Raw genomic sequence first — 26,511 nt, 5'->3', positions numbered from 1 at the left:
TACTGATTCTATAAATTTTTTATCTATGACAAAATGTATTCCGAATTCAGTTTCGAAAGTGACATACTAGGCTTTTTTGTAATCTAGAATGCTTTCGAAGCGGCTATCACTGGAGCGAACGGTTTCATTATTGGTCTTGCGTTCAAGCTTGCTGCTTTGAAGACAGGAATAACACTTGGCAAAACATTGCTTGCAGTGATACTCATTATTCAATGATGCCTTATTTCGTCTAGACCCTACCTTATTTCGAACATATGCTATCTTTGCTGTTTGTGTGTTCTGTAGATAGACTGCATTCATGCATTCACATTATGTACCAACCATCAGTATTACTCCCTTGAAAGTGCACGCTAACTCTCTTTTTGGTTACACTACTCCGAGAAGAGAGTACAATGACGCCGAAGGAGAGTTTACGAGCCTATTTACAGCGAGTGACGCGCGCAAAGCCAAAACTTGAAATATTCCATGAAATCTTTTTGATTATTTGAGCGTAGATACACCTTTTTAGTGGCGTAACCTTGAACTTTATATGACGTGTGCTTTGATTAGGAAATTATAAAAGGAGATTGCGAACAACATTGAGCTCACCTCGCGGAAAAGATGTGGCGTTCGCCATTACATCTTGGCTACGGACATTCACTCCCGAAACCTTGCCGATCGCGCTCACACTTAGCTGATACTGAACGTCCAATTCTTCTGCCGAGAACTTGCAATGCCGGACGTTCTTTCGCACCAGAGTCGTATTACATTTCTCTCCTGGTTGCCGGCAGATTGTGAGATTGAAGCCAGTCTCATTCTTGTTCGTGTATGACCACGTTGCTTGTAAACTGCCGTCACATCCACCAACAAAGCGTAGGTTCGTCACAGGATCTGTTCCCGACAAGTGCAAACGGTAACGAGGCTCAGGCATACATACTCATAAGAAATGTGACATGCGTGAGTTTTCATTTAAATATCCATGTTTATACATGACATTCACCGCCAATGTTTTAGTAAGAGTAACAGGATAAAAAAAATTGCGGAATCACGTAATATTCAACAAGTTTGTTCCACTGAAGCTAAGTGAATGAGTGAGAAAACATCACCGACAAGTTCGTCACACATTTTCGGATCTGCCTATGCAGTTCAACAAGTTATAATTCAACATGTTGGGCATAGATACTAAACAATAGCTCAAATCGTGAAGGTTCCAATCGTGAAGGTTCTCCGAAATCTTTCAATTTCTTTGAGTATATTATACGCATGAACATCGCCTCACCCCCCAAAAAGATAATAAATCTGACAAGACTTCTGAAACTGAGTGAGACAAGCAAAACGCTCTGCTTGTCTCACTCTGTCTGTCCCGTTATTGCGCTGTCATCCAACTTTAATATGCTCCGACTAGGCTGCATAACGACTTATCACAATGGGAAGTATTGCTTTAAAGAAGTTATCTATAGTGGTTGAGGAGTGATTATCCAAGCAATTACACTTTCGACGGCACTTCTCACATTGCTGAGTCGAAAACAATTACGTGGCAACCTCGTTCACTTTTTATCACTCATGATATCAGCGTTGAAAGTGCACCAAGTTTATTTCAAAAGACACGAATATAGTGCACAAGCGGTATAGATATTTTGACAATCGCACCCACGGGCTCAACATTGTTTTTCTTGAACTGAGTGGCAAAACAGCTAAACTCTTTATTACTAGTCACTGTGCTTTAAGGCATTCCTTGAGGTGGTCTATAGTGACTACAAAGCTCGACGGTCACGGGATCAAGTCTCGACTAAGCCGGCAATATTTCGATGTTGGCGAAATGCTAGGAGTTCGTGTACTTGGATTGAAGTACACGGTAAACAACACCCGTTGGTTGAAAGTTCCGGAGCTCTCACAGTATGGCATCCCTCATAATCGTATCATGGTCTTGCGACGTTCAACCACCGTTAGTATTGTTATTATGATGTCCTTTTAAAACAATAATTAAGTGTGTCGTATACTCACGCAGTCCAAGTGTCGTAACGTTGAACAGAACAGCGGTTCCATTATGATGTTCAGAGAATGCCCACACACTGCATTCGAAGGCTGCAACTTGGTCTTCCAAATCCAAGCTCGCTTCAACGATCTCTAATTCTGGAAGTATTTTTACCTTCTTGGTGCTTTGGTGCTGTTGCTCGGTGCATTCTAGGGCGTATCCTGCGATGTTTTCTATGGTTTGGGGTTGCCGCCACGTTGCCGCAAGAATGGTGACGTTCGTAATATGGTAGGAGAGCTCCTGTACAGGGCCGATATCTGAAAAAAAAAACACAGATTTTCATTAATACGAAAACAGGTTACCAACAACAAAAAATGAACACATTCTCACCATACAGTTTCACGACAATTCTTGTAAAAAAGAATGACTTCTGAGCAGTTGAAATAATATATTATCATAAAAACGTTACAACAAACACTTTTATTGTGCGTCTTAGTGAGACGTAAGTGCTTCAGCAAATACGCGCTACAGTAGCTTATCTTTATGCTAAATGAATTTCAAGGGATTCTTATATGTCAAAGTACGCTATATCACTTTATAGATGAAAATGGGAAACGATAACACAACTTTGCCTGTTTTTCATCGATAGTGTCATCCACAAGTACAGTTCAATGTGAATGGTTTATCTACGATTCAGATATAATATTTACCTACCCTTCCAGTATAGTTTTGCGGCCTGTGCCTTCATCTGCTTTTGCAAATACTACGCCATATTTTTTTTTCTGGTCCTAAGTAGCTCACTACAGCTCTGAAGCTGCACACCCAATGCGACATAAACATTACTCACCAGTGCAATTGAAGTATTCATTGCGTACGCTTCTGTCTTCGTGGCCCTGAGCCTAAAAGGAAGTGCGAATGTCCTGTCAGTGGCCATACTTCGCACATGCTCTAAGAGCCGGGCATGAGAAATCCAAGGCAGCCTGACTGTGCGAAGTAGATCTCACCGTTAACGTCGATCTGTCAATATATGCGCAGAGTGCAACAAGCCACAGAAAGATGCGGAATTTGATGGCTTCAGCAGTCACATCAACATCCATCTCTAACTTCAAAATGAAACGCCAGCGTACTCGGAAGCTCGTTTATCAGCGCAAAGCTTATCGGCTCACTTCGACAACAGTGATAAGCATTATTGTTGTGCCAGTGCCAAGAGCAGATAGCAACAAGAAACACAATGTGCTTGTTTCGTTTCTGCTGATTAGACGTTGAGGTAGAGCACGTACTCGAAGCCATTGCGTTGGAGCTCTGAATTGTACAACGTTGACTGTACGCAAAGGGACCTCCACTTCTACCTGAATAGGCATGAATGAATGAATAAATAAATTTTCTTTATTTCGCACATTTATTTACCAGAATACGCATGACCTGTATGGTCCCATAACCAAAAGCTAGCACGGGTCCTATTGGAAGTGTATATAACTGAAACCGTAATAGTTTTATATATTAAAAATAAAAGGAAACAATTCACAATTGATATTGTCATGCAAGAAATAATCTTTATCTGCAAACAACACTCTCTTGAATTGAAAATGGCGAAAGCAAAGAGGAAAAAAAGGAAGTACATACCTTTTAGTTTACACAAAAAATTGATCTATATAACTCCAGAATGCATCTTGTAGTTTCAATTTTAGTAGTAATAATAGTTACCTTATATGCCTTACTAAAGAGAATAAGGGCATTGACACACCTAGCAAAGAAAACACAAAGGAAAAACACATGTCCAAAGCATTGGTAGGATTGTGTCTTGGGGGTGTACAAACACTTTTTTCATCGCGCCTTGGGGATACGGAAGTGCTTGTGCGGCCTGGATTCGGGCAAGTGTCGGCGTGGGTTGGCACTAGGGACAGGCAGAATAAATATGCGCCTCTTTTCAAACCCTCCCCTCCCCTATGGCTGACAGGCATTATCAAACTGAAGAATATAGCAAGATAGGCGGTGAACTGATCGCCAGCAAACTATTCACATTGACAGTCGTTCAGGCGTAAAACAATACGTGAACAAAGGGCATACTCAATCAACAAGCGCTGATTTCGAAGTTGTTCATTCACAGCGCTTTGCGATAGATAGTAAGACATTAGTAGTTGTAGAGAAATTCGTCTACTTAGTACAAAGGGCAGACGTAGTTCCATAAATATTACTAAAGTAACAAGAAAAAAAAGAAGAGGTGCAGCGCACTTGCGTGATGATTCTGAAATCTCTAATGGTATTTTATCCTTATCCCTCGAGGGGAAGGTACCAACTGTATCTTACCGGTACTTCGCTCCAGAGCAGTAGCAGCAATCTAGTGGCTTACAAACAGGGTTCAACTTAAACCTCAGGACAACGTAAGAAGAACTGAAAAGGGAAATCATAGTGTTAACCTGAAGATAGAAGGAAAGAACAGAGTGGGTCAGCCAGCAGGTAGGTGTTAGGGATATCATAGTAACAAAGCAGAAAGAAGCTTATGAGCAGGACTCATAGCTTCTGATCACTGAGGACAAGTGACTTGATTCCAAGGGAAGGCAAACGCGCGAGAGAAGGACGAAAAAATTGGGAGATCCCACGTACAGTTGGAACAAAGATAGGAGAATCCCGAATAAGAAAGGTTGATATGTCACTTTAAAATCAGCACAACGGTACGAGGTAGAAGTAAATGATGCCGTACGTTACTTCCGTGTCATGATTATTATGTTTTAATGTGTAGTTTGCCTTTGTCATCTATTCACGTCACGTGATGTTTAATTTATTATATGTGGAGATAGCAAACCGGTCGTGAGCACGCTGTGAGCTTGGTATGTTATTCTGTTCTTACATGTCACGCGTGTCAGGATTGTCATATTTGCACCAGTCATATGCTTTCGTCATCCATTGACGTCACGTAACACCGAATTTAGTCTATGTGGAGCTAGCAAAACGGCCACGAGCGCACCATGAAGGGCCCAATACATTCCAGTGTAGCGTTGACGCGCGTGCACGCTGGGCAGAGCGACGCAACGTTAGCAAAACGAGAGCACTCTATAGTCTGACGCCAGGTACGACCAGCGTTTGTCGGCGCGGCCCGACGGCAACCGGCGCAAAATGCGATATGCAGCATTTCGCGCTGATGCGCTCCTTCTTCAGTTTAGGTCTCAACTGAGTTATGCATTAAATACCAAGCGTCTTGAAAACCAGTGCGCGTCAACATTTTTTTCAAGCTTTTGAAGTTTTAAACCCACCTGTTGTCCCACCATGGTGGTCAAGTGGCTAAGGTACTCATCTGCTGAACCACAGGTAGCGGGATCAAATCCTGGCTGTGGCGGCTGCATCTTCGATGGAGACGAAAATTCCTTAGGCTCGTTTGGTGAGACTTGGGTGCACGTTAAAGAATCACAGGAGGTCCAAATTTCCGGAGCCCTCCAACATGGCGTCTCTCATAATTATATGGTAGTTTTGGGACGTTAAATCCCACATATCAATCATCAGTGACGCCTTCAAAAACATAACCAGAAACGCGATGATGAAGTGGTCACTAGTGGCCCTGATAACTGCGTCCGAAATATCTGCTCCCCAAAAAAGAAAAAGACATAACAACGCCTAAAAAATTGCCCGCAGCTTCCCTCGGGGGAACACTGAGGAGGATGCGGACCATATAATTGGTTAACGGGGTGTTAAAGTGCGACTTACTTGGGTCGATGGCTAAATTGGTTAACGTGGTTGTGAAATGGGGTGTTAAATTGCGACTTACTTGGGTCGATGGCTAAATTGGTTAACGTGGTTGTGAAATGGGGTGTTAAATTGCGACTTACTTGGGTCGATGGCTAAATTGGTTAACGTGGTTGTAGGAGGGGGTGTTAAATGAGTGAACACGTACACACGTATGCGAAAGGGCGGCGCTGGTCGAAGGGACGTCGATCATTGTGTTTGTGGATTCGTTGGAATTCATTTCACCGCGACCTTGGACGTCGACGCGCCGTACAAACCAACCGACGAGCGGCAACTGAGCGAGCGAGCGCCGACCTTGAGTATATATACAGCACGACGGCGCATGCACTGGCAGGTGTTGAATGTTCTCGAAGCGCGACGCCACATGCGCGTCCACTGGAGAATCAGGAGAATTGTAGATGTCGAACGCGGTGTGTAGAGGAGGAAGGGTGCACAGATGGTGGAGGAGTGAAGCGCGCGCGGTGTGTAGAGGTGGAAGGGATGCACAGATGGTGGAAGAGTGGGCGACGGCGCGACGGCACATGCGCGCGCGTCAGCTGTCGAATGTTCGAGAAGCGGTGTGGACGGCGCGGACGACGCGGACGGCGCACTACAAGGCACGAGTATAAGATGCTCCGCATCTAATAACGCTTTTAATACGAAAGTACTCCATTTCTGAATCCATTAAGAATTGTCGGACGTCATTTTTGTGATGGAACTCTCGTAAGTGATTGGGTGTACGAAAATAATAAAGAAACAATGGTGTATAATCAAAGCAATTGTCGGAGGGATGGCCGACTTACAGCATTAAGAATGTGCAATATCACTCAAATTGACAATCAGTGGATATAGAGAATAGCGTGTGAATAAGCGGGAAAAAAAATAGAATCAAAACAAAAATAACGTTAATCTAAGTTAAATAAATAATAAACAGAGAAAGCCAAAGTAACTCGAGTGTTTCATGGAAAATGAGGATGAAAACTCCTCAAACGCGTGGTGTAGCTGGGGTCAATGTTTCGACATTAAATTTTGTCGTGAAATTATCTGCTTAGAATGAAAACTGAACAATTTTCAGGGGCTGAAACCGTCGTAGAAGATGACGGCACAACTTCTTGCGCACGTGACGTCACAGGTGCCATTACAAAAGGGCGTTCGCCGGCGGTGGGCGGGATGTACAGCCCGGCGCAGCAACTGTGTGCCGTAAGCATGGCGAAGCACCGAGACAGAAGCGGTATACTAAGTTATCGTAATCAGACCGTCGAGGCAAAGCTAATTGGACGACAGGTGATCACGTGTCCAACTCAGCGCTGCTTACTAGGCCTCTTAAGCACGTCGCCTTTTCATCATTCGCCTTCTTTCGTGGCATGGATTCCAGCAGAGCTCCGCTTGCTCTGGCTATTGCATTTAGCCCTTAGTCGTCTCGGAATTTTCGTCGGCCCTTTGATAGCTATCACCTGCCATCGTCGAACTGAAACGTATGTGCCGTTGCTGCGCTTTGTCTGGTCGACCTTCTTCGTGCCTGCAAGCTGAGATGTGTCGCCATATGAACAGCGTGTGCCTTACGCTGGCTTCGACATGGACAGCGGCGCATTCCGCCTACCCCACTCGTGGGACCTTCGCTTCTAACAAGTGAGTTTCCTCGCAAGTTATATGCTCAGCGGCATGTGAAAGTAATTATGTTCTAATACTAAGGACACTATCGACGAGAGGATAGTTTCCGCTCACCACTTCCACCCGCAGTTTCCGCCCTCCACCAAAAGAATGGCCCTGCGCGTTGATTTAGGGGCATTGCAGTTGGGTTCAAACTTATGCGAGGTTCCCAATTTGGCGTGCATCATGACCTTAACGCTGTTACCACTCGTAAAATCCTAAGTTACTACTACCGGGTAGAAGAGAATATAATGAAATGACACTGAAGCACAAATAGTGACGCCCCTCTTAACTACTGGCGCGAAAATACCATGCCATCAGTTCCTGCTTAGTTCAATCTGACGTGGTTATGCATCTGCTGACAGTCGAAATTCGTTCCTCAGGTCAGCCTTATTTATCAATTCTTTCAGTTTGAGTGACAACATACCCCAATTTCTTGTATGCGCTTCAAATATGACAGCATTATGGTTTTAGTGACATTGGTTCCCGTGAACTGACCAATTCTCTAACGCGAAACGGTGCCCTATTGCTTACTGTGCGGCACTGTCAGTGGTCTCTCAACCCACTGGCATGTGTGAAGCTCCGCGTTCGAAAGAAAGGTATTCGTGCGGCGTGACGCTCTGAAAGCTTTGGAGTTCGCGGTCACATATCATATGAGAAGTGTCAAAAGTGGTTGATGCGGTGCTTTCGGCAGGGGCGTAGTCAGGGGGTGGCACACCAGGCCCTCCCCTCCCCTAATTTTTTTTGCCATAACAGAGCAAAGTATCTTCATTTCAAGAGTTCGCGGCCAAAATCATGGTGCCGCCTCCCCTGAAAAAAAATTCTGGCTACGCCCCTGGCTTTTAGCACTTCCCATTATAAACACTTGTCTGAATATTTGGACTGCTTCTAGCGGGCAAAACAAGTTCTCGCACCCTTTGGGACTACAATGCATTTTTTTACTTCAGGGAATGGTTTGTTTGTTTTTCAATTGCGTTTTTTGTGCTTTCGCAGCTACTACCGCCCATACAGTAAACCAAAAGTTTGCAGACTGCGTGAGCCAGTCTACCGTTGAGCACATGGCTATGCCGGAAACTGCTCTTGTTATTCACTGGCCTTTAATCCTGCGACGTAGCCCATTTTTCCTTGATCGCATGGTCCGTTTACCTGCTTTCACTTTTACAACAGGATACACGATATCGCGGCGTGCCTCGAACGGCGTTCCGTTGGCTTGGTATCCCTAGCCAACGGAACTGACCCCGAGGCTGCAGCACATAGACGCAGATACTAAATGTGAGTTGTGTTAAAAAGGAAGACGTCAAAATTTGTTGACAAGTCGGCGAACACAAAACGTAATACTAATCCACGCTGATTTAGCGAAAGGGTTCCGAAGAGGTTCCATCGTCACGTGGTCCGTAAACTTTTGCGGTTGCCAGTACCGTGTAAATGTATATGAAAGAGAACGTGGTTGCCTGCACGCTCCGACGGCTGCTGGCAGCCCGTTCAAGAGGAAGTGTGAGCAACCATAGCCTCTTTTCGCGTCATCTCGCGGTGAGCAAAGCTGCCATTCATTGCTGATATGGAACAAGCTGCAAAATAGCAGCCCCTTTCCTTTCAAGGTGATTACCGGCCTCTTGAGTTATTCACCTAGACAGGGGGGTGGGGGGAGTAGTGCGTGGTATCTTGCCGCTGGTTCTCTATCGGCAATGAACGGTTGCTTTGCTCGCCGTGAGTTGACGCGAAAAGAGGCTATGGTTGCTCTCGCGTCCACTTCAACGCGCTGCCAGCAGCCGCCGGAGCTCGCAGGCCACGCGTTCGTGTTCCCTTTCATAAAAATTGACTTTGCACATGTGATGGTGCTGAGCGCGCGGTGTGGGTGTCGTGGCGATAACGGCATGTGTTTGTTGCTCACAAGCTGTCATTATCTTGCTCGACTCTTTCCTGACGGCTGATTTCTCGCTCGTTCATTGTCCTCCGATGTGGACAAAATTAAAACTTTTTATAGTTAAATATTCGGCGTGAGCGTAGGTGTGCGGGCAACGGGATCACTTGGCTAAATCATCGATGTGCTATCTAGCGACGAGACTCCTGCTGCTGTGTGCATGCGCGTTCCCTCGTATAATTTCCTCTCGTGTAGCTCTCTTCGACGCGCTCGAAGCCAGAACAAAAGCTCGCTGCGTAATTTATGCCAGCTTATTAGAATACAAAAGCATGGCCAGCTTCCCAAACCCTCATGAGCCAAGCACACACAATTGAGTTTACTCAGCTCAGCTTGCCTTTGTTGCGTTAGGCAAAATTAAATGTAAGTCTAATTATCAATTTACCCTAATGAAACTGGACTCGTTGATTGATAATTATTATTTTCCTCCGATTGGATTCTCCGAGCTCATAAGAATTCAACATCAGTTACTTTTATTGTGCTTTTTTATAGCTTGTTAACTTACACCGAATTTATAATCGGGCTTAATTTTTGTTTGACGATCCATGATCAACCTCATTTAGACAGATTTAACTTTGGTTACTTTGGTACTGTCTCATTCCTTACGTTAGGCACAATTAGCTTAATTATGCATCGTGGAACTACGGTATGTTCTGTCTGTAATTAGATATCATAACAATTATTCGTCCATAACAAATACGCGTCTTAAATAACACTAATTAGAAAAATTCACTTGATTGCTAGTGTCAGTATGGAGTATCTTCCAAGGTTTAGTGCCCCCACGCTCATGGGGAAGTCAACTTGGAATAATTGGCCGCGATAAGGTTTGCCTTATTTCGGGTAACTTTGTTCGGTTAAATTAAATGATAGCATGAATTGTATTTGGCTGCACATGTACTTTTCTCGACCAATATGGGCGCATCGAAGCTTTACTGCGCTTAATATAAAAAAAGGAAACCTGGACTGGGCTTGAGCTTACTTACGCCCGAATTTATCAGGTGATGTCACGCTCAACTAGGTTTGATTAGATTCGGCTACACTTATTCACTTAACTAGACTCACCTATGTTCAATTTGGTGCAATGCGACAAAGGCTATAGCTGAGGTGAGAACATTCATTTTGTGTACTTCTCTACATCAGGTTTTGCGAGCTGGGATACGCTTAGTTATGAATCGATCGGCATAAATCATGACACGAGTTTGGCGCTGGAACTAGCCACGTTGCAGCCGCTACGTAAAACAAAGGAAAAAAAAAACGGCATAAACTTGATGTCGCTAAAGCGGTGACACCCAGATGTCGTTTTGACTACTAGCTCGTCGGAGAGTCACATGACCGGCCAACTGATACGGCGGAACGCGCATACACACCACAGCCGGCATGTCGTGGCTAAATAACGCATCGATGCATTCGGCCACGCGATCTCTTGGTCAGCACACTCATGCCCACGCCTGTACATAAAAGGCAATGCTCATGTTTACATGCCAGCATGATTAATTTTCGTTGTTTGGAGAGCTGTAGCACTGGAAAGCTGAGGCACGAAGCGCACTTGGGCTCGAAGCTAGAATTAGTTTGAGAAATGTTTTTCTGTAATAACTTCTTCTGCCAGTTGTATTTCAAAATTCTGGCATTCATTCGGAAGCTAAGTGTCCATATTCAGTTATAGAACACTATAAAGCTTTGTTGTGGTTTTCGTTTTGATTTTACAAAAGAACTTTGTCGTCTATCATTGCGTGAGTTAAAGCACATGGTTCTTAACCAAAAAAGTCAACACATTCTAAACGGGTTTGAAGACGAAGGAATAAAACTGGAGTCTTCTTGCGAGGTGCCATGCGGAGATAATTTGTTGTTTTTGTTATAAAAACTTCGTTACTGAGGAGCATGTTTGCTGGCTGTATATTTTGCATTCATCGAAGTCGGTATCGCAGTCAGATCGTGTCAGCGCATTTTAATATTGTTCAACGAGAAATTTCATGCTTTCACTCGGTGATAAAAAAAGAAACAATAAAACAGAGCGTGAATCACCCGGGCGATATTTTGCAGCTGCCAATTCATCAGCTCAAAGAGGCGCGGTGTTTCGCGTGTGCTCTTGCTTCGGTTTGCAAACAGCTCATTTGCATTGCCCAAAAAAATGAATATAGACTATCATCACCCATGAAGAAAGTAAGAATACTGCAGTTATTTGAACTATACTTGAGTTGCAGTTTGAGAGAACGTTATGAAGCAATACGGGGGGGGGGGGGGGTAGATGTAGTTTACTCCCCTTAGTTACATTTGTTTCTCAGTGTACAAAAGGTCGCACCGGTCTGCAGTAGGCAGAGAAAAATACTGGATCAGAGCAAGGAGGATTAAAAAAAATTCCAGTAGTTGTGAAGGGGTTCCTAACCGAATTACCCTTTCTACTGTTCACATATATCCATCGGCAAGACTGGTTGGTTTGTCAACATACGCTTCAGACAGCATTGTAATTCATTGAGTATAGAAGTCTCATTGCACCTTGAATTGTCAGTTGTGCAAATGTAATTTTATCTTCGAAGGCACAGTAACTCTGCCGAGTCACCCCAACCAGACTACGAGAGTAGTCTCGCAGGGCGGAGGTGTATTGTCAAGAACACCACACTTTGCGCAAGTTAACCTTCTTTCGTAAGACCACCAACAGTTAGCTTCATTAATCGACCATAAACACTCGTCTTCGTTGTCTTCCTTTCGAAACCTGTGACATCCGCGATGCGCCCCATTTTCGTAAATACGTTTTTAAACACGCGCAATATTAACCTTCTAGTTCGTGTGCACATTGTGCAAGCAACACGCACCCATTCTAAGTGAAAGTATTTTATTTCACAAAATCCCGGTTATTTCTAGGACACTTTAATCACCAGAACATTACAATTCACTCAAGCGTGCCTAGTGCCACTGATAGTTAATGCATACATAAACTTGGCACCTTTTCAGGAACGGAATCGTTTGTGTTTTAATTATGCCGAAGGCGTATTGGTGCTAAAGGATAGCAATAAAGCCTCTCAGCCACGCAGCGGGTTTAATCGCGGGCAGGCAAAAATGGTAGATGGGCCCTCACAGCTAAATACCAAAGTTATTGAGTGAATCACGCAGTAATATATCGCTCCTTCCCATGTTCATACTATCTCAGTAGCGCTGGCGTGGCGAAAAAGGAAAGCTAGAGCCTGAGGTCCGCGCGCTCATCGTGGATGCTGCTGCATCCCAACTTTTTCCACGCACGCTTCCGTGCCCGTTGGCAGCACTCGTGTGCTTCATAAAGGCTGTTTACTACGTATAGCATAGTTTCCTAAAATTAACTAGAGGGAACTCTGGCGCTGCGATCGTTCAGCGACCATGGCAATGATGGGCAGTACACTGATTGGCCTAGTCTTCGTAGTTGAGAGTGGCGAATCGCACTTGTGGCTTCGTTTTTGCTGTGTTTCGGTTTTGTTTTGAAAAAAAAAACCCTTTCGAACTATTAGGGTGGTGAATATTAAGGTCGTGAAGCATACTGCTGAACATACCTATTAGTGTTCGAAAAGTATGTCGATTTACTACGACATACGATGCATTCATTTTTGTTTCTGTTATACTTGGATTGTAAAATTTGTGTGCAAGATTTGCGTATCGGTATTATGTCAAGTTTAATCTCTGTTACTTGCTTTTTATTATTGCGTTCCCTTTGTTAGCGCGAATGTGGTAGCATTTCTTGCTGACAGTGCAAGAAATGTTGCTGACAGTGCAAGAAAAATAACATTTCATCTACCACATGCGCGCTAACAAAACAAATGCAATAGTAAAAAGAACGTAACACAGAATAAACTTGACATAATACCGATACGCAAATCTTGCACACAAATTTTACAATCCAAGTATAACAGGAACAAAAATGAATGCATCGTATGTCATAGTGAAACGATGTCAGGACTGCTTGCACTATCAGCAACATGGAGTTACTTCGTCAATGGAACACGATCTGTAACTTCGCATAAAGCAACGGTTGTGTCACAGCCATGACCAGACTCTAACCACGAACAATTCACTGCGCTCCAATGATCAAGTTCCATGATCGTGATCGAAACAAGCCAATATCAAATACCCATGTATGGTTTTAGAAACGTCAAAATTGCGAAAATGTATTGAACTCCATTTGGGAAGTACTGGTTAAGTGCATAGGCTTGCAGAGAGACGTCAATTGTGGCAGTATTTGTGCGTTTTATTGTTCTAACCATTACCCTTCACTGGTCGATCTCGAGGGTATTGGCAGCATGTGGCGAAGCGTAATATCTACAATATTTCGGCTACAAGCAATGCACAAAAACTGCTTTTATTTCGACCTCGCGGAAGGATGTCGTGCATTACTAGCAGGAAAAACTTTAACGCAAGAGGGCACGTGAACTTAAACTCGCTCCTTTGCAACTGACTGGTCACTTGGTGTCGCAAATTGCAAGGTGTTTAAACAGTGATCTAGTGCTGTTTAATACACGAGAATTTTTTTTTCATCGCTGTATCACTTGGAGCAGATAGCCTATACTTGAGTAAACTATTCCATTTTTTTTTGCCCACTGCGGTCATCTTTACTCCACTTCTTTAGTTCTGTGTATGTTCAATGCTTACAAAAGAGTGCTATGCAAAACTTGAGCGTCACCCTGAAAATTCGTTTGATGATTTCAGTACGCCCAAGACATCCTCGAGCCAGCACTGGGTGAAAGGAAGAGACAAAGCCACTCTGAAATAAGAATCTGAGCTCTCGCCAAGACCGCCACCGATTCCTATTTAGTCCTCACTCCCCAGCATTGTTGTGTTAAATGTTTTTCCTGTCCGGTGGGCAGCAGTCCCTGGATGAATTTCGTGCATCATTGATCCATGAGCGTGAGCTTCTGTCTGATGCTCACTGCAGGTCCCAATTTTGCTGTCCGGTATTACAGGGCACACCTATTGCTGTTTCCGGTAATGTGCCCAAGTTAATCGGTACGCTATTAATCTGCGTTCGTCCTCATCATGGTGGCTAATGGCAGGGGGCTCTCGACACATCGGCTCTGATTGAGTGGCTTCCTCTGTTCAGGTTTTCGACGGAGGCGGAAATGTTGTAGGCCCGTGTGCTCAGATTTGGGTGCACGTTAAAAACCCCAGGTGGTCGAAATTTCCGGAGCCCTCCACTACGGCGTCTCTTATCGTATGGTGGTTTTGTGACGTTGAACCACTCAAATCAATCAATTCCCTGTTCGGGTGGGTGTGGCATGCAGCCGCCACCTGCGCACTTGTGGCTGGGGAAGGAGAGGGACGCACAGACACTGTCGGTGTTTGTAAATAAAGGGTCGTCTCGCAGGCGGATGCACTAGGGTGTAAGGGGAAGGACTGGGATTCGGAAGACCTAGGCGCTGGCGTTCTGGGATGTGGAAGTGTACCTCGATTAGTGTGGGTGGAGATTCTTGGAACGTCGCAGCCACGTGCTACCATCAGCGACGTTCCTGGTGCTAGGCCTCTTCAGGGCGAGTCACCGATGGCGGCCCCCGTGGGCCATGCAATCTCTAGGCACCGGGTACCGTATGCACCGCTGCTCTGAAGCGGACGGTGAATCCGCGGTGGCACGGATAGCGTCGTTTGCCGGTTACGCTAAGGATGCGGAGTGGCGCGGCGTCGTGGGTCCCGGATATTTGCGTGCACCTTCAAGTGGGGCTAACCATGTGCTTCGGAGGCTACAGAGCCGGGGTTGTGGTTTTTGTGGCGAGCACAGAGATCGACTATAGGCAATGATCTGGTGAGACCTTTTTATATTGGGCACGTTGGAGTTTCATATTAGTTTTTCTCCGGCTTAATTCTGCTCCTGCTGCCACTAAATGTCATAAGTTTCCCGCAATGAAATATTTTGTAGCTTTCTACGTGTATTGTTTCGGTCCTTGATTCACAGCCACCCGAATCCATGAAAATTGGCGAGCCTGCCTAAATGCAATCCGGCCCATTCACTGATTTCCGTGTGTTGCGGGTTAAGGACTCCGACAATCCACGGTCGATTACACAACACATTCATTAGGAACGCGCATGGCCCTCCAGGGCATGGCAGTAGGTAGAAGTAAGTTGGAAGTAATAAACCCGGAAATAATAGACCCCTACTTCAGTGGGTTGAAAGATCTCACTGGGCCTTTGCTTTTAATTGGTCTCTCAGCTTGGGACAGTGGCCCTGACCCTGTAGACTTAAAGACGTGTTGTCGGTATCGCTTTGGGAAGCTTCTAGATGTCAGTGATCCGTCACGGTGCGCAGCTCTGTGTACTTGTCGTGCTTGATGGGTGTCACAGTCTGAGCAATCGCCGAGTAGTCAAGTGTCGTCTTTGCGTGACGTGGTCGTTAACATGCTGAACGCGTTGTAAATTCTGCGTGGCACCGCTTGACGCTGGTCATGGCTAGGAAATCGCGTTCCAGAAGTGGGAGGCACGTGGACCATGCTATGGGGGGAAGGGGAGAGACGCGCAGGCGTTCTCGGTGTGTGCCTGCAAATGAAGGGTCTTTTTTCTGGCATACGCACCAGGGCGTGAGCGGAAGGACTCGGACACTAAAGACCATTGCACCGGCGTCCTGGGAGTTGGAATGGGACCTCGATTAGTGAAGGTGGAGCTCCTATGGATGCCGCAGCCGTGCGCTACTATCGGTGAAGTTCCTGGCGCCAGGCTCCTTCAGGGCGGGTCACCGATGGCGGCACCAATGGACTTCACCGTCTCTAGGCACTGGGTGTTGTATGCACCGCTGAGCCTGATCTGCCGGCCCTTTGGCACGTTCACTGCTCTACCATGTGATGGCGTCAGCATACGATGAACCGGTGGTGGCATGAATAGCGTCTTTCGTCGGTTACGTTGAGGATGTGGAGTGGCGCAGCGCTGTGACGTGGTTTCGGAGGCTATAGGGCCGGAATCGTTGACGAGCATGGAGATTGACTATAGGCAACGATTCAGTGAGACCTTTTACATTGGGCATGTAGGAACTTTATTAGTGATTCTGATCCCGCTGCCTCTAAATGTCATGCATTTCCCTCTGCGAACTATGTTGATCCTTTATGCGTGTATTGTCTCGGTCTTTGATCCACAGCCACCCGAATCCGTGGAAATTGGCGAGCCTGCCAAAATCTAATCCGGCCCATTCACTGATTTTCGTGTGTTGCGGGTTAACGACTTCGACAATACACGCTGGATCTAATACATTTACTAGGAACACGCACGGTCTTCAGGGGCATGCCAGTAGGTAGAAGTAGGTTTGAAGGAATAAACCCGGGTGTACTGGAACCCTACTTCAGTGGTTCGAAAGATCTCACTGGGCCTTTGCTTGTAAATGGTCTCTCATCTTGGTGCAGTGGCCCTGGCCCTATGGACTCCGAGACGTGTTGTCAGTATTGCTTAGGGAAGCTGGTAAATTTTGCCCCGCCGCGGTGGTCTAGTGGCTAAGGTACTAGGCGGCTGACCCACAGGTCACGGGATCGAATCTCGGCATCGGGGGCTGCATTTTAGATGGAGGCGGAAAAACTGTAGGCCCGTGTGCTCAGATTCGGGTGCACGTTAAAGAACCTAAGGTGGTCGAAATTTCTGGAGCCCTTCGCTACGGCATCTCATAATCATATGAAAGAACATTAATTTACGCAACGTATTCAGGGACCTTCGTTCCCGGACATGACTAAAACCTTGCACTACGTAATGCTAGATGGGAAGAAGCTTGTCCAGGAGAAAAAGCAATGGGACGATGCCATAGGATGTCTACTCGCTACTGCTTCATATTCACATTTGTTCAGTGAATATGTCCTTCAAACTGCTGCTTTTCGCCAGACAATGGCCAAAGAAGACTCATCAACAGAACTGTTTCAACAGTTTTGTAGCCTACCACGACGCTGAAGAACGAAAGATGGCAAAAATATTATGGGAGAGCTGTCATTGGATGCGCCAGGAGGCACGCTAGTAAGTTGGTCCTTCTTTTCCAGTGTCGAGTTTCCTGAAACCGACGGACCTGTTTGCGTGTGACTTGCTGTACGGTATGGTTAATGCGGAGATGACACGCATACTACTTTCTTTCCGTGTGGATTTTACAGTATTCAGCAGTGATTGCAAGTAATGAGTATGAAGAACGCTCATGCATATTTTCTAGTGTGGCGGAGACACGTTTTCCTGTTTTCGTTGAGTTGAGTTCCCACACTTCGTAATTGCTGAGCATTCATGAGTAGTTAACAGTAGGTTTAGATTTGGCGTGAAATCAAGCAAAAAGGGGCACAGTTCTTCGCAGCATGGGCTTGATGGCTTATTTATACTCTTATAGGTTATTATTATAGCTTATAGCTTATTATCATAGCTTACCATATCTTTTAGAGCTTATTTTTAGTTATAACCGCCAGCAAGCTCGAACTGTTCAGCTCGAAGTGTTCGTTGATTTAGTCACGTTGCATTCTAACTCGGTTACTCTTGTTTCCAGATCAGTGACAACTGTTTTGTACAACAGCGCAAGTTCCCGACGATATGTGCACGAAAAGCATTCCCACTGGCACTGTAGTTGTGGCAAGTGTGAAGCTAGTGAGCTGGTAAGTTTCAGAATTTCATCCAAAGCCAGCATTGTGATGCAGCAATGCCTTGTAGTGGGAAAATGTTTGCATTGGAACATTTAGCAGTGTATATGACGGTTAAGAATTGTATTCTCAAAGTGGTTAACGTGCTAAAATTAGTTGGCCATGAAAGCATGTCAGAACTTTGGAATACATGTGTGTATGCCTTGCATACATACCTCGTTCAGAACTACACACATCAGAAATGAATGCTGCATTGGCGGCCTCTGATTGCCCATATGAAAGCATTTTCATGCATTCTTACCAGTAAGAAGCGATATTGTCGGCTTAATACAAATACTCCACACGCATGAGCCATCAGAGCTCCCAACGAGTAATGGTAATTGAATAACAGTAGCCATGTAAGATATTACAACTCAACTTTCAATGAACGCTGTACGCAGGTCATGGGCCAAGAATGTCTTCAGCTCAGGAGATTACTGTGTGAGGTCATTGTTTAGTTCAAAGTAGTGACGAGCCTGTGAACTTTTTGATGATTGCTTGATAAGAGGCATGTATTTTACCTTGCAGTACCCACTTCTTGGTAGATCAGAGCAGCCCTCCACATCAAGAGCAGGTGACATATTCCGTACTACTGGAGCTTCCATCCACGTTCTTGAGTGAAGGAACTTGCAAAACTAAATGTTCGTGGTGACATTGTATGTCGTAGTGCTCTGCGGTTGAGCAGCATGCTTTACTCTCGGCCACTCGGTCAAGTAGCATGCCCATATTGCTTGCTTTTTTTTTTGTAGAGAACCGAATGAACAGTTCTGCCTCACTTTTGTTTGCTTCAAGATATGTCCCTGCAGGAGTCACAATGGCTTTTCACGTTTTTCGAAATCGCTTCAACTCATGCTATTTTTCATTCTCCGCATATTATTCTAATGTATACAAAAACAATACATAATCCTATCGCGTTACTTGCTTTCAGGTATCCATTAATTTGTTTTGGTTTCCTGAACGAAAGCGACTTTCGCTCTCAAGCATCGGTATGTGTCGAAGCAAGAATGTTTCGGGCAGTGCCAAAAGAGTATGTACTAAAATCCATAACTTCCCCTTTACACCCACTTGTACATCAAAGCGGTGAAAAGAGGGTGCATGTGAGATTTCTGGCAACAATGCTAAAACAAAGCCTATTGTAGACTTCTTTGATTTACGCTACCAGCCAGCATTAGGCAGCAACATGAAAATATAAGCATTAAGAATTCGATAACTCCATTACTCACAATAAGATGCTTTAATGGTACTTATGGAGACAAAATTTCGTCTTTAAAATTTATCAAATGTCGCTCTTTAAAACAAGCAGAATTAGCCGTGATGGCTGCAAGTCTTCATTGCGCACGTCGAGGACAACAGTGACCATAACTGCTGAGCACAGTTCGACCACAGGGTCACTTGGTTCACACAGGCTTCCTATGACATTGTCACTCATATTATGCTCAATAGAGCCATTCGGTTCAGTTCAATCTCTACCGAGGTGAATTTTGTTCGATGATCATTTCCTCTATTTTGCTGCAATAAACAATGTATTCGTTCGTTAATTTATTCATTCAAGGTACTCTGACCCTTGGAATCGCAAGGCCTTCATCACTGATCTTCTTTGTTTTGAAAAGGCCAATGTGACTCACCAGGACGTTGCATGACCTACCTGACGTATAGACCAATAGATGTTACAGCCATCAAGAATATTCACTTCGTGCAGATGATTCTGTAGAGGTGAGAGCTTTTGAATGCTTTTTGGTCTGAAGTTTCAATAATGCAGTAAAGCAGCTTGCTGCTGCTTTATTGTCGCCACATGTTAGGACGAGGCCTGAAACGAAGCAAGTGGGACTGATAGAGTAATTCCTTCCATGTCGCTGATGGTTAAATTGTAGGGAAGACGATAGACCTCTCGCAAAAATGAAACTGGTATGTCATTCACGGACAAATACCACTTTAGCCTGCGTTAGATGCACAGTGACAGTTGCAGATAAAGTGAAGATGTCGCACCTATCGCGCACACATTCCCGACGATGCTTTCTTTCAGACCCACCACTGACCCATAAGCCAATGCTATTAGCCGATGCCATTGCAGAACCATTAGCAATGTACACCCATTAGCCAATGCAGAACTTGTGCACCTAACGTAACAGTCGACCTAAATTGGAGCATTGATGTCAGTCTTGTCTCATCGAATCAACATAGTGGTACGATTATTGGTGTTTTGAACATAAATGTTTGAACATAAATCTTCTACAATCTTTCAACATGAGTGTCCGAAAAATTTTTAGGCTCTTTCAAAAATTCCTAGGTGCTAGTCTATGGCCTAAATTAGTTTATTTAGGTAGAGAACCTGATATTGAAGTAAAGAACCTAATATAATTTTATTTGCAGGTTTCATAAGACATGACTGCATGCTGCACATGAAGAAGCATTTCATCGCCATCATCACGATTATTGCCCCCAAACAGTAGCTTCATCGCAGTATGTACATTTCTCATTATTCAACGTAGTATTATGAGCTATTGTTAGCATCTCCCTGTATCCTTTTAGCGCTGTCCGCAGCAGTTTACACAGCAGGCTATACTAACGGCCGTGTAACACGTCAATATTTGTGATTACTTTTTTTCATATACAAAACACACGAAGAGGATTTTGCATCATGGTTGCCTGCTCGAAGATATCGCCCTGAAAAAAGGAAGTCACAATATTTGTTTCATACTTTTACAAATCATTTAACTTTATTGTCCTTTTGAACATTTTAACGTGGTTAAATTTCAGGCACCCAGTAATATTCACGGAGTGAATGATGTGTGGGGCGAAGCGGCGTTTGTGTGCGCTGGGCGAAGCGGCGTTTGTGTGCGCTGGGCGAAGCGGCGTTTGTGTGCGCTGGGCGAAGCGGCGTTTGTGTGCGCTGGGCGAAGCGGCGTTTGTGTGCGCTGGGCGAAGCGGCGTTTGTGTGCGCTGGGCGAAGCGGCGTTTGTGTGCGCTGGGCGAAGCGGCGTTTGTGTGCGCTGGGCGAAGCGGCGTTTGTGTGCGCTGGGCGAAGCGGCGTTTGTGTGCGCTGGGCGAAGCGGCGTTTGTGTGCGCTGGGCGAAGCGGCGTTTGTGTGCGCTGGGCGAAGCGGCGTTTGTGTGCGCCGGGCGAAGCGGCGTTTGTGTGCGCCGGGCGAAGCGGCGTTTGTGTGCGCCGGGCGAAGCGGCGTTTGTGTGCGCCGGGCGAAGCGGCGTTTGTGTGCGCCGGGCGAAGCGGCGTTTGTGTGCGCCGGGCGAAGCGGCGTTTGTGTGCGCCGGGCGAAGCGGCGTTTGTGTGCGCCGGGCGAAGCGGCGTTTGTGTGCGCCGGGCGAAGCGGCGTTTGTGTGCGCCGGGCGAAGCGGCGTTTGTGTGCGCCGGGCGAAGCGGCGTTTGTGTGCGCCGGGCGAAGCGGCGTTTGTGTGCGCCGGGCGAAGCGGCGTTTGTGTGCGCCGGGCGAAGCGGCGTTTGTGTGCGTGTGTGCGCGTGTCACGCACGCGCACGCACACGCACAACAATATGGCCAAATAACAATCTGGTCTTTTTGCTCGGGTTCTACTGCAGGTTCTCAGCAGCTTCAACACATCATTTTACCCATGAGTAATTATCCTGTGATTTGTAAAGCATAATTCTATTCAGCTGTATTTACAGCTGAATAGAAATTTCCTGCCACAAATAAGTGTACCACTTCTCGCCCGCTAAAGAACGTCACGTCTAAAACGGGTATATTGTGTTGCATCAAAATCGTCTTATTAGTCAATCAAGTCTCTAAAAACGCCGAAAAAACGCTCATCTCTTGCGTTTATGGCGAAACTTAACCTTTGAAGCATTTGTTCCGAGATAGTTTGACGACTCTTCCGAATTGAGTAGATGTCCGCCTAACTTCCACTGGTCAGTCATGTCTGGTAAAACAGGGCGAATGTAAGCATCGGCAGACGCATGTACTTACTCAAGTTTCCCTGTTTTCCAGTTGCTTGTTGAGTGCCTCAGTGCAGCCAAATGCCGGAGCACTCCTGCCGCTCAACGTACAATCCAGCGCAACTTCCCCTGTGGCTGACAACAGCACCTACCTGGATACAAGCAAGCTCACCATGCTCTGCAGCTTATCTCATCGAGGCTGGCCGTTCGAGCAAAAAAGGATTTTGCACGTGTCGCAGCAAGACCGACATCGACCGCGACATCGGTGACTCCTTTCAAACAATGTCGCACGCATACCTTTGGCACCGGGCCTGGAAACATCAGCAGAGGCACATACTCATCCATGCTTCCCTGTGTTTTGCACGTAAGTTACTTTACGACTACCATATGTAGGCGTTTTCGATCTGACAACCTTTGTATCGTGGTGTTTCCATGGTGTTTCCATGGTCTTTTACAGCCAAAGCTGTTACGAGATTAGTATAGGGTCATGCGCAGCGCCACCAGTGTCCGTAAACACATCTTGTGAAAGTAAAAAAAAACCTACTACCAATGACACTGGGGCTCGAACCCGGTTCCGCTGAGTGCAAGGCAGTATTTTACCCCAGAGCCACACCGGTGCTTCGGGCTTGTTGGCAAACTTGACTTAGGCAGACTTCATGTCGGTAAAGCAATCGCGTTAATACGAATTATAAAGCGTGCTAAACATCCAAAGAACAAGCAGCCATCGCACGATGCGAATAGCGTCATAAGTGGCTCGTCCAATGCTCGAGCCCATTACAAAAAAACCTTGTTTTTGTTCACTGTGGCGCATACCAACTTCAGGCGTAGTTCCTCATCGTCGTCAGACACTGCATGAACAATATGCACACAATTCATTGCGAGTGTTTAGCGAATACCATGCTTCTCAGAATGAAGAAAAATTGCATGGCGAATGCCGGCCTACCACCTGAAATGTTTTAATAATGCCGTAGTGAGTAGCAAGCAGGTGTGCTTGCATCAGTAACCTGTAACAAGCCCCTCCCATCTGTAACGTGAAAACCCTGATGATAAAATATGTGATGTACGAATGCAGCATTTGATATAACATTCAGCACGGATAACATTTACCCAGCACACATAAAATCGTGCTGGGTAAACACCGGCTACAGCTATAAATTGTCTTTTATTTGTGTGCACTGTACTCGCATGTACACCTGTTACATTTATTTGTACTTGCACGCTTCTGATCCATATTCTAGTTGTGCATGGCTGGTCATGGAGGAGCATACCATCAATGTTTGCACGATGAATTGCCTCACCAGGTGTGAATTGATTCCAGTACGTACCTTTCTGCTACTCAACACAACGTTGTGAATGACTGCTAGCCGATCATTATATGCATTTAGCAGCGCTTCATTTTTTTACATTTTTACAGCAACGCCGGTCTACCAGAAGCTCAAATCAGTGTTTCTCAATGCTCGTCTCCTGAAAGAAACTGTTCAATTATCTTCCTAGATCAAAACGTCATCTTTTGGGTGACTCGATCTCCTGATACACCTTGCACAGGTCTGTCGCCAATGCGCTACGTGTCATATCGGCCAGGTTCAAATCTTTAGTGTTGTTTTTCAAAGTATCTGACGCTGTTTCACACAATATGGTCCTCTTGCAGAATACAAAGTGCAGTACATAAAACAACCCAAATGGACAACAAGTAGCCAATGGTGAGAGAAACCCCCTCTTCTGGCTGAAGCTCCTCAAGTCTAGGTCACTTCTAGGTCATGAAGTGTACACCGACAAACTGCTAACTTGAAAACCTAATCAAGCCTGTTAAGTCATCTGAAGAACTTTTTTTTGCACTGACACACTACTGATAATGTCAACATTTTCTAATTTCCTCGTAACATAAGACAACGTGTTCTTTTCGCTTGTGCTTTAATGCGTTTTCAGCACCTCTGAAGCATACATTTCACACAAGACTCATCGTCCCATGAAGAATAAATTGCCACGATTCGCACGAACGTAATTAACTTTAATCTTCCTTTTCTTCTCAGAAATAAGCTTCATTTGTAAATTTTTAGTATATATTTTTTCATTTGAATGCTCCCTTCATCTCAGAAGTAAAAATGTGTTCATCCACATGAGTACCATGTTTATTCAAAATAATTTTCTGAAGGCAACAAAGCCACCGTTTTTTTATTAGTCCATTAAACAGTTCCTGCATTAAACGATTTCCCCGCATCGCTATAGGCGACAGAAGTCTTGCGATAGCTCAATCATATACTGGGGTTAACTCCCTTTGCTTTGTGAATAAAAAAAACCTGAGAATGATGAGCAATACAATACTTCGGTCTGCTTTCATGCATGCCAACGGCATCCTAAAATGTTTTTGTTGATTTCAGGCTACACCCAGTATTTCCGCAAGAAAGCATTTGATGACTCTACGAAACAAAACCCCTCCGAAGCCAGCTATGAGCTGTAACCAATGCCGTCAACGATGTCATGATGGGAATTTCTCTGCAGCACCATTATGTGCATTGTGTTGCTCATCTCCGATGGGTGAACGTCTCTGGGTGCATTGCATGCATCGGTGTTTCAGCACGTCACCACTTGCTTTCTCCTCAGATACTTGTGTGCGATGGGTTACCGCTTCTTTTTCCGATAATGTCCCATAATGTCTGCATAACCCTTCAGTATAAGTCCGTCCTGCTTGGGCTGGTGTTGGCACGAGGCTCATTGCACCTCCTAAAGTACCTTGCCTCCACAGTCCAGGTAGGCGTAAAGTTCTACCACTAAATTATTACCTTAACCAAGCTCGACTCAAGGTGTCGCCGCTGTGCATTACAAAAGCTAGGAATAGCCCCATTACAAAAGCTAAGAATACAAGTAAATCTACCAGTACTTTTATTACTTGGCGGCACTTCATTTGGTTACTGCCACAGGGATATATGCTCCACTGTGTTTGATTACATCAATGCAACTAAAAGATTACTGTGCTAGTGAAGCCTAACCTTTGCAGATATTTAGTTTGTAATTCTTAGCGATGTCTGTCAGGATCGAGAGATAGGTTAGAGATAATAGTGCCAATAAACAAAAAATTTTTGCTGAGCAAGCGGTCAAACCAAGTTTGCAGATTGGCCTTAATTTCATATGTTTCATTTAAGTGTCCTGTCGCCCGGTTCTTGGCCCATCCCCTTCTGTGAGTGAGTGTCCTTCATCGGAGTTCATCAGCGAAGGTCGTGTTGATAGCACAAGCACTAGTGACGGAAGCGGACAAATGGGACCCAGAAGACTGCCACGAGGGTGATCTAACGAAGACCTGAAGACCTAGAACGATTCCAGTTAGGCTGTTGGGGAAGCAGCAGCCACGCACAATTGGCAGCGACGTTCCTGGGGCAAGCCCACCTCGAAGCAAGCTGCTAGACAGTCCATGGTGTGCGACGTTGTCAATTAGCATCGGGTATCGTCGAATGCCACAAAACCTGATCTCCAATACCGATGCGACGTCAGTGACCACATCGTGCGAAGATGATTAGACTGCGCAAGGGACGCCGACGTTCTTCAAACCCGTCTAGAACACGCAGTGTGATGCAGCGGGACGGATCCCACCGACTTCTCCTTGCTTCAAATAAGCCTCATCATTCCTATGGGGACTACAAGGACAGGGTTATTGTACCAAGCAAGTCTGTAGGAACCAAGGTACGAGTTTATTATGGACATGTAGATACTCGTTTTTTTTTTCATGATTAATTCTAATTTCTTGTTCGTTTATGGTTGCCGTGTTTTTCGCTAAATATGTTGTGTCATGTTTCAGTTTTGTTTCAGTCTTGTTTCAGTTCTCATCTTGAACACACGATAATCAGTGAATGGGCTGAATGTAATCATGGCAGGCTCGCCAGTTTTCACGGATACGGGTGGCTAAGGGTGAAGGACTGGCACTAGACACGCTCAGCGGCTCAACATATTAGTGGAACACACGGGACTCTCAAGAAAAAAAAAACGGGAATTATAAATCTTGAACCTACAACTGAACGTCTACATGCCTAAATAAACATGCCTACATGCCCATTCAATATTTGCTCATTACTAATATCTATACTAAGTACAATATCTCTGGTCTTGTAGCCTGCCAAAATATACGGTTAGTCTTATTCGAGGGAGCGAAAAGTGCGGAATTCGTCCTGCTGCGTCACATTATGTGTTCTAGATGTGCTTGAAAAACGTCGGCGTCACTGCCGCAGTGGAATCATCTTCTCACGATGTGGTCTTCGACAGCTTGTGGTCTCAGGCTGTCTTCGACAGCTTACGTCGAGGTGGGCTTGCCCCAGTAACGTTGCTGCCGGTTGAGTGGCTGCTGCGTCCCGAACAGCCTACCTCGAATCAGTCGAGGTCTCCAGGTCCTTGTAGAAACATCCTCGTGACAAGATTCAGGGTTCGATTGCGCCGCTTCCACCACCGGTATGTGTACTGTCGACACGACCTTCGCTTTGCAAGCCCCCGCTGACAATGATTGCGCGTCTTCTCCTTCATCTAATTCCATGGCTACATTCACGTGCCTCGCACTTCTGGAATCTTTCGGCATGAGCGCATGCTCGACTTAGTTTTCTTCGTCATTTTGGGGGCGAAGTTCCTTATGCCGTGGGTATGTCCCGTGTCGTCGTAGTAGCCAGTGGCGTTACATTGAATGTCAGCATATCCACGAGGTGATTGATGAGTGGGCGAAGCGTCCGTCCGTCCGCGCGTGAGTCCATCAGGTCGCCCGTCCGTCAGCCCCTCTGTGCGGCTCTTTGTGCATGCGTGCGCCCGTAATTCCGTCCGTG

At 45.4% G+C, this 26,511-nt stretch overlaps 1 protein-coding gene and 1 long non-coding RNA gene across 2 annotated transcripts in view; one reads left to right on the top strand and one right to left on the bottom strand.

The window, feature by feature from the left end:
• Positions 1 to 26,511, bottom strand: part of LOC119165217 (uncharacterized) — a 99,951-nt gene that overhangs the window by 49,214 nt on the left and 24,226 nt on the right. The window contains exons 8-11 of the mRNA XM_075872501.1: positions 2,959 to 3,088; positions 2,802 to 2,853; positions 1,984 to 2,271; positions 589 to 870 (exon numbers count right to left, since the gene is read on the bottom strand). Of these exons, the coding sequence (XP_075728616.1) occupies positions 589 to 870; positions 1,984 to 2,271; positions 2,802 to 2,853; positions 2,959 to 3,088 (752 nt within the window). The remainder of the gene's footprint in view (positions 1 to 588; positions 871 to 1,983; positions 2,272 to 2,801; positions 2,854 to 2,958; positions 3,089 to 26,511) is intronic.
• LOC142768830 (uncharacterized) lies at positions 6,971 to 14,323 on the top strand. The gene is made up of 2 exons (XR_012885490.1): positions 6,971 to 7,300; positions 13,908 to 14,323. It is a non-coding gene; the product is annotated as an uncharacterized LOC142768830 (long non-coding RNA).

Source organism: Rhipicephalus microplus, chromosome 8, assembly GCF_043290135.1.
Source record: "Rhipicephalus microplus isolate Deutch F79 chromosome 8, USDA_Rmic, whole genome shotgun sequence".
Lineage (NCBI taxonomy): Eukaryota > Metazoa > Arthropoda > Arachnida > Ixodida > Ixodidae > Rhipicephalus > Rhipicephalus microplus.
Note: the sequence above shows the minus strand (reverse complement) of the source record. Positions and strands in the feature narration are given on the sequence as shown.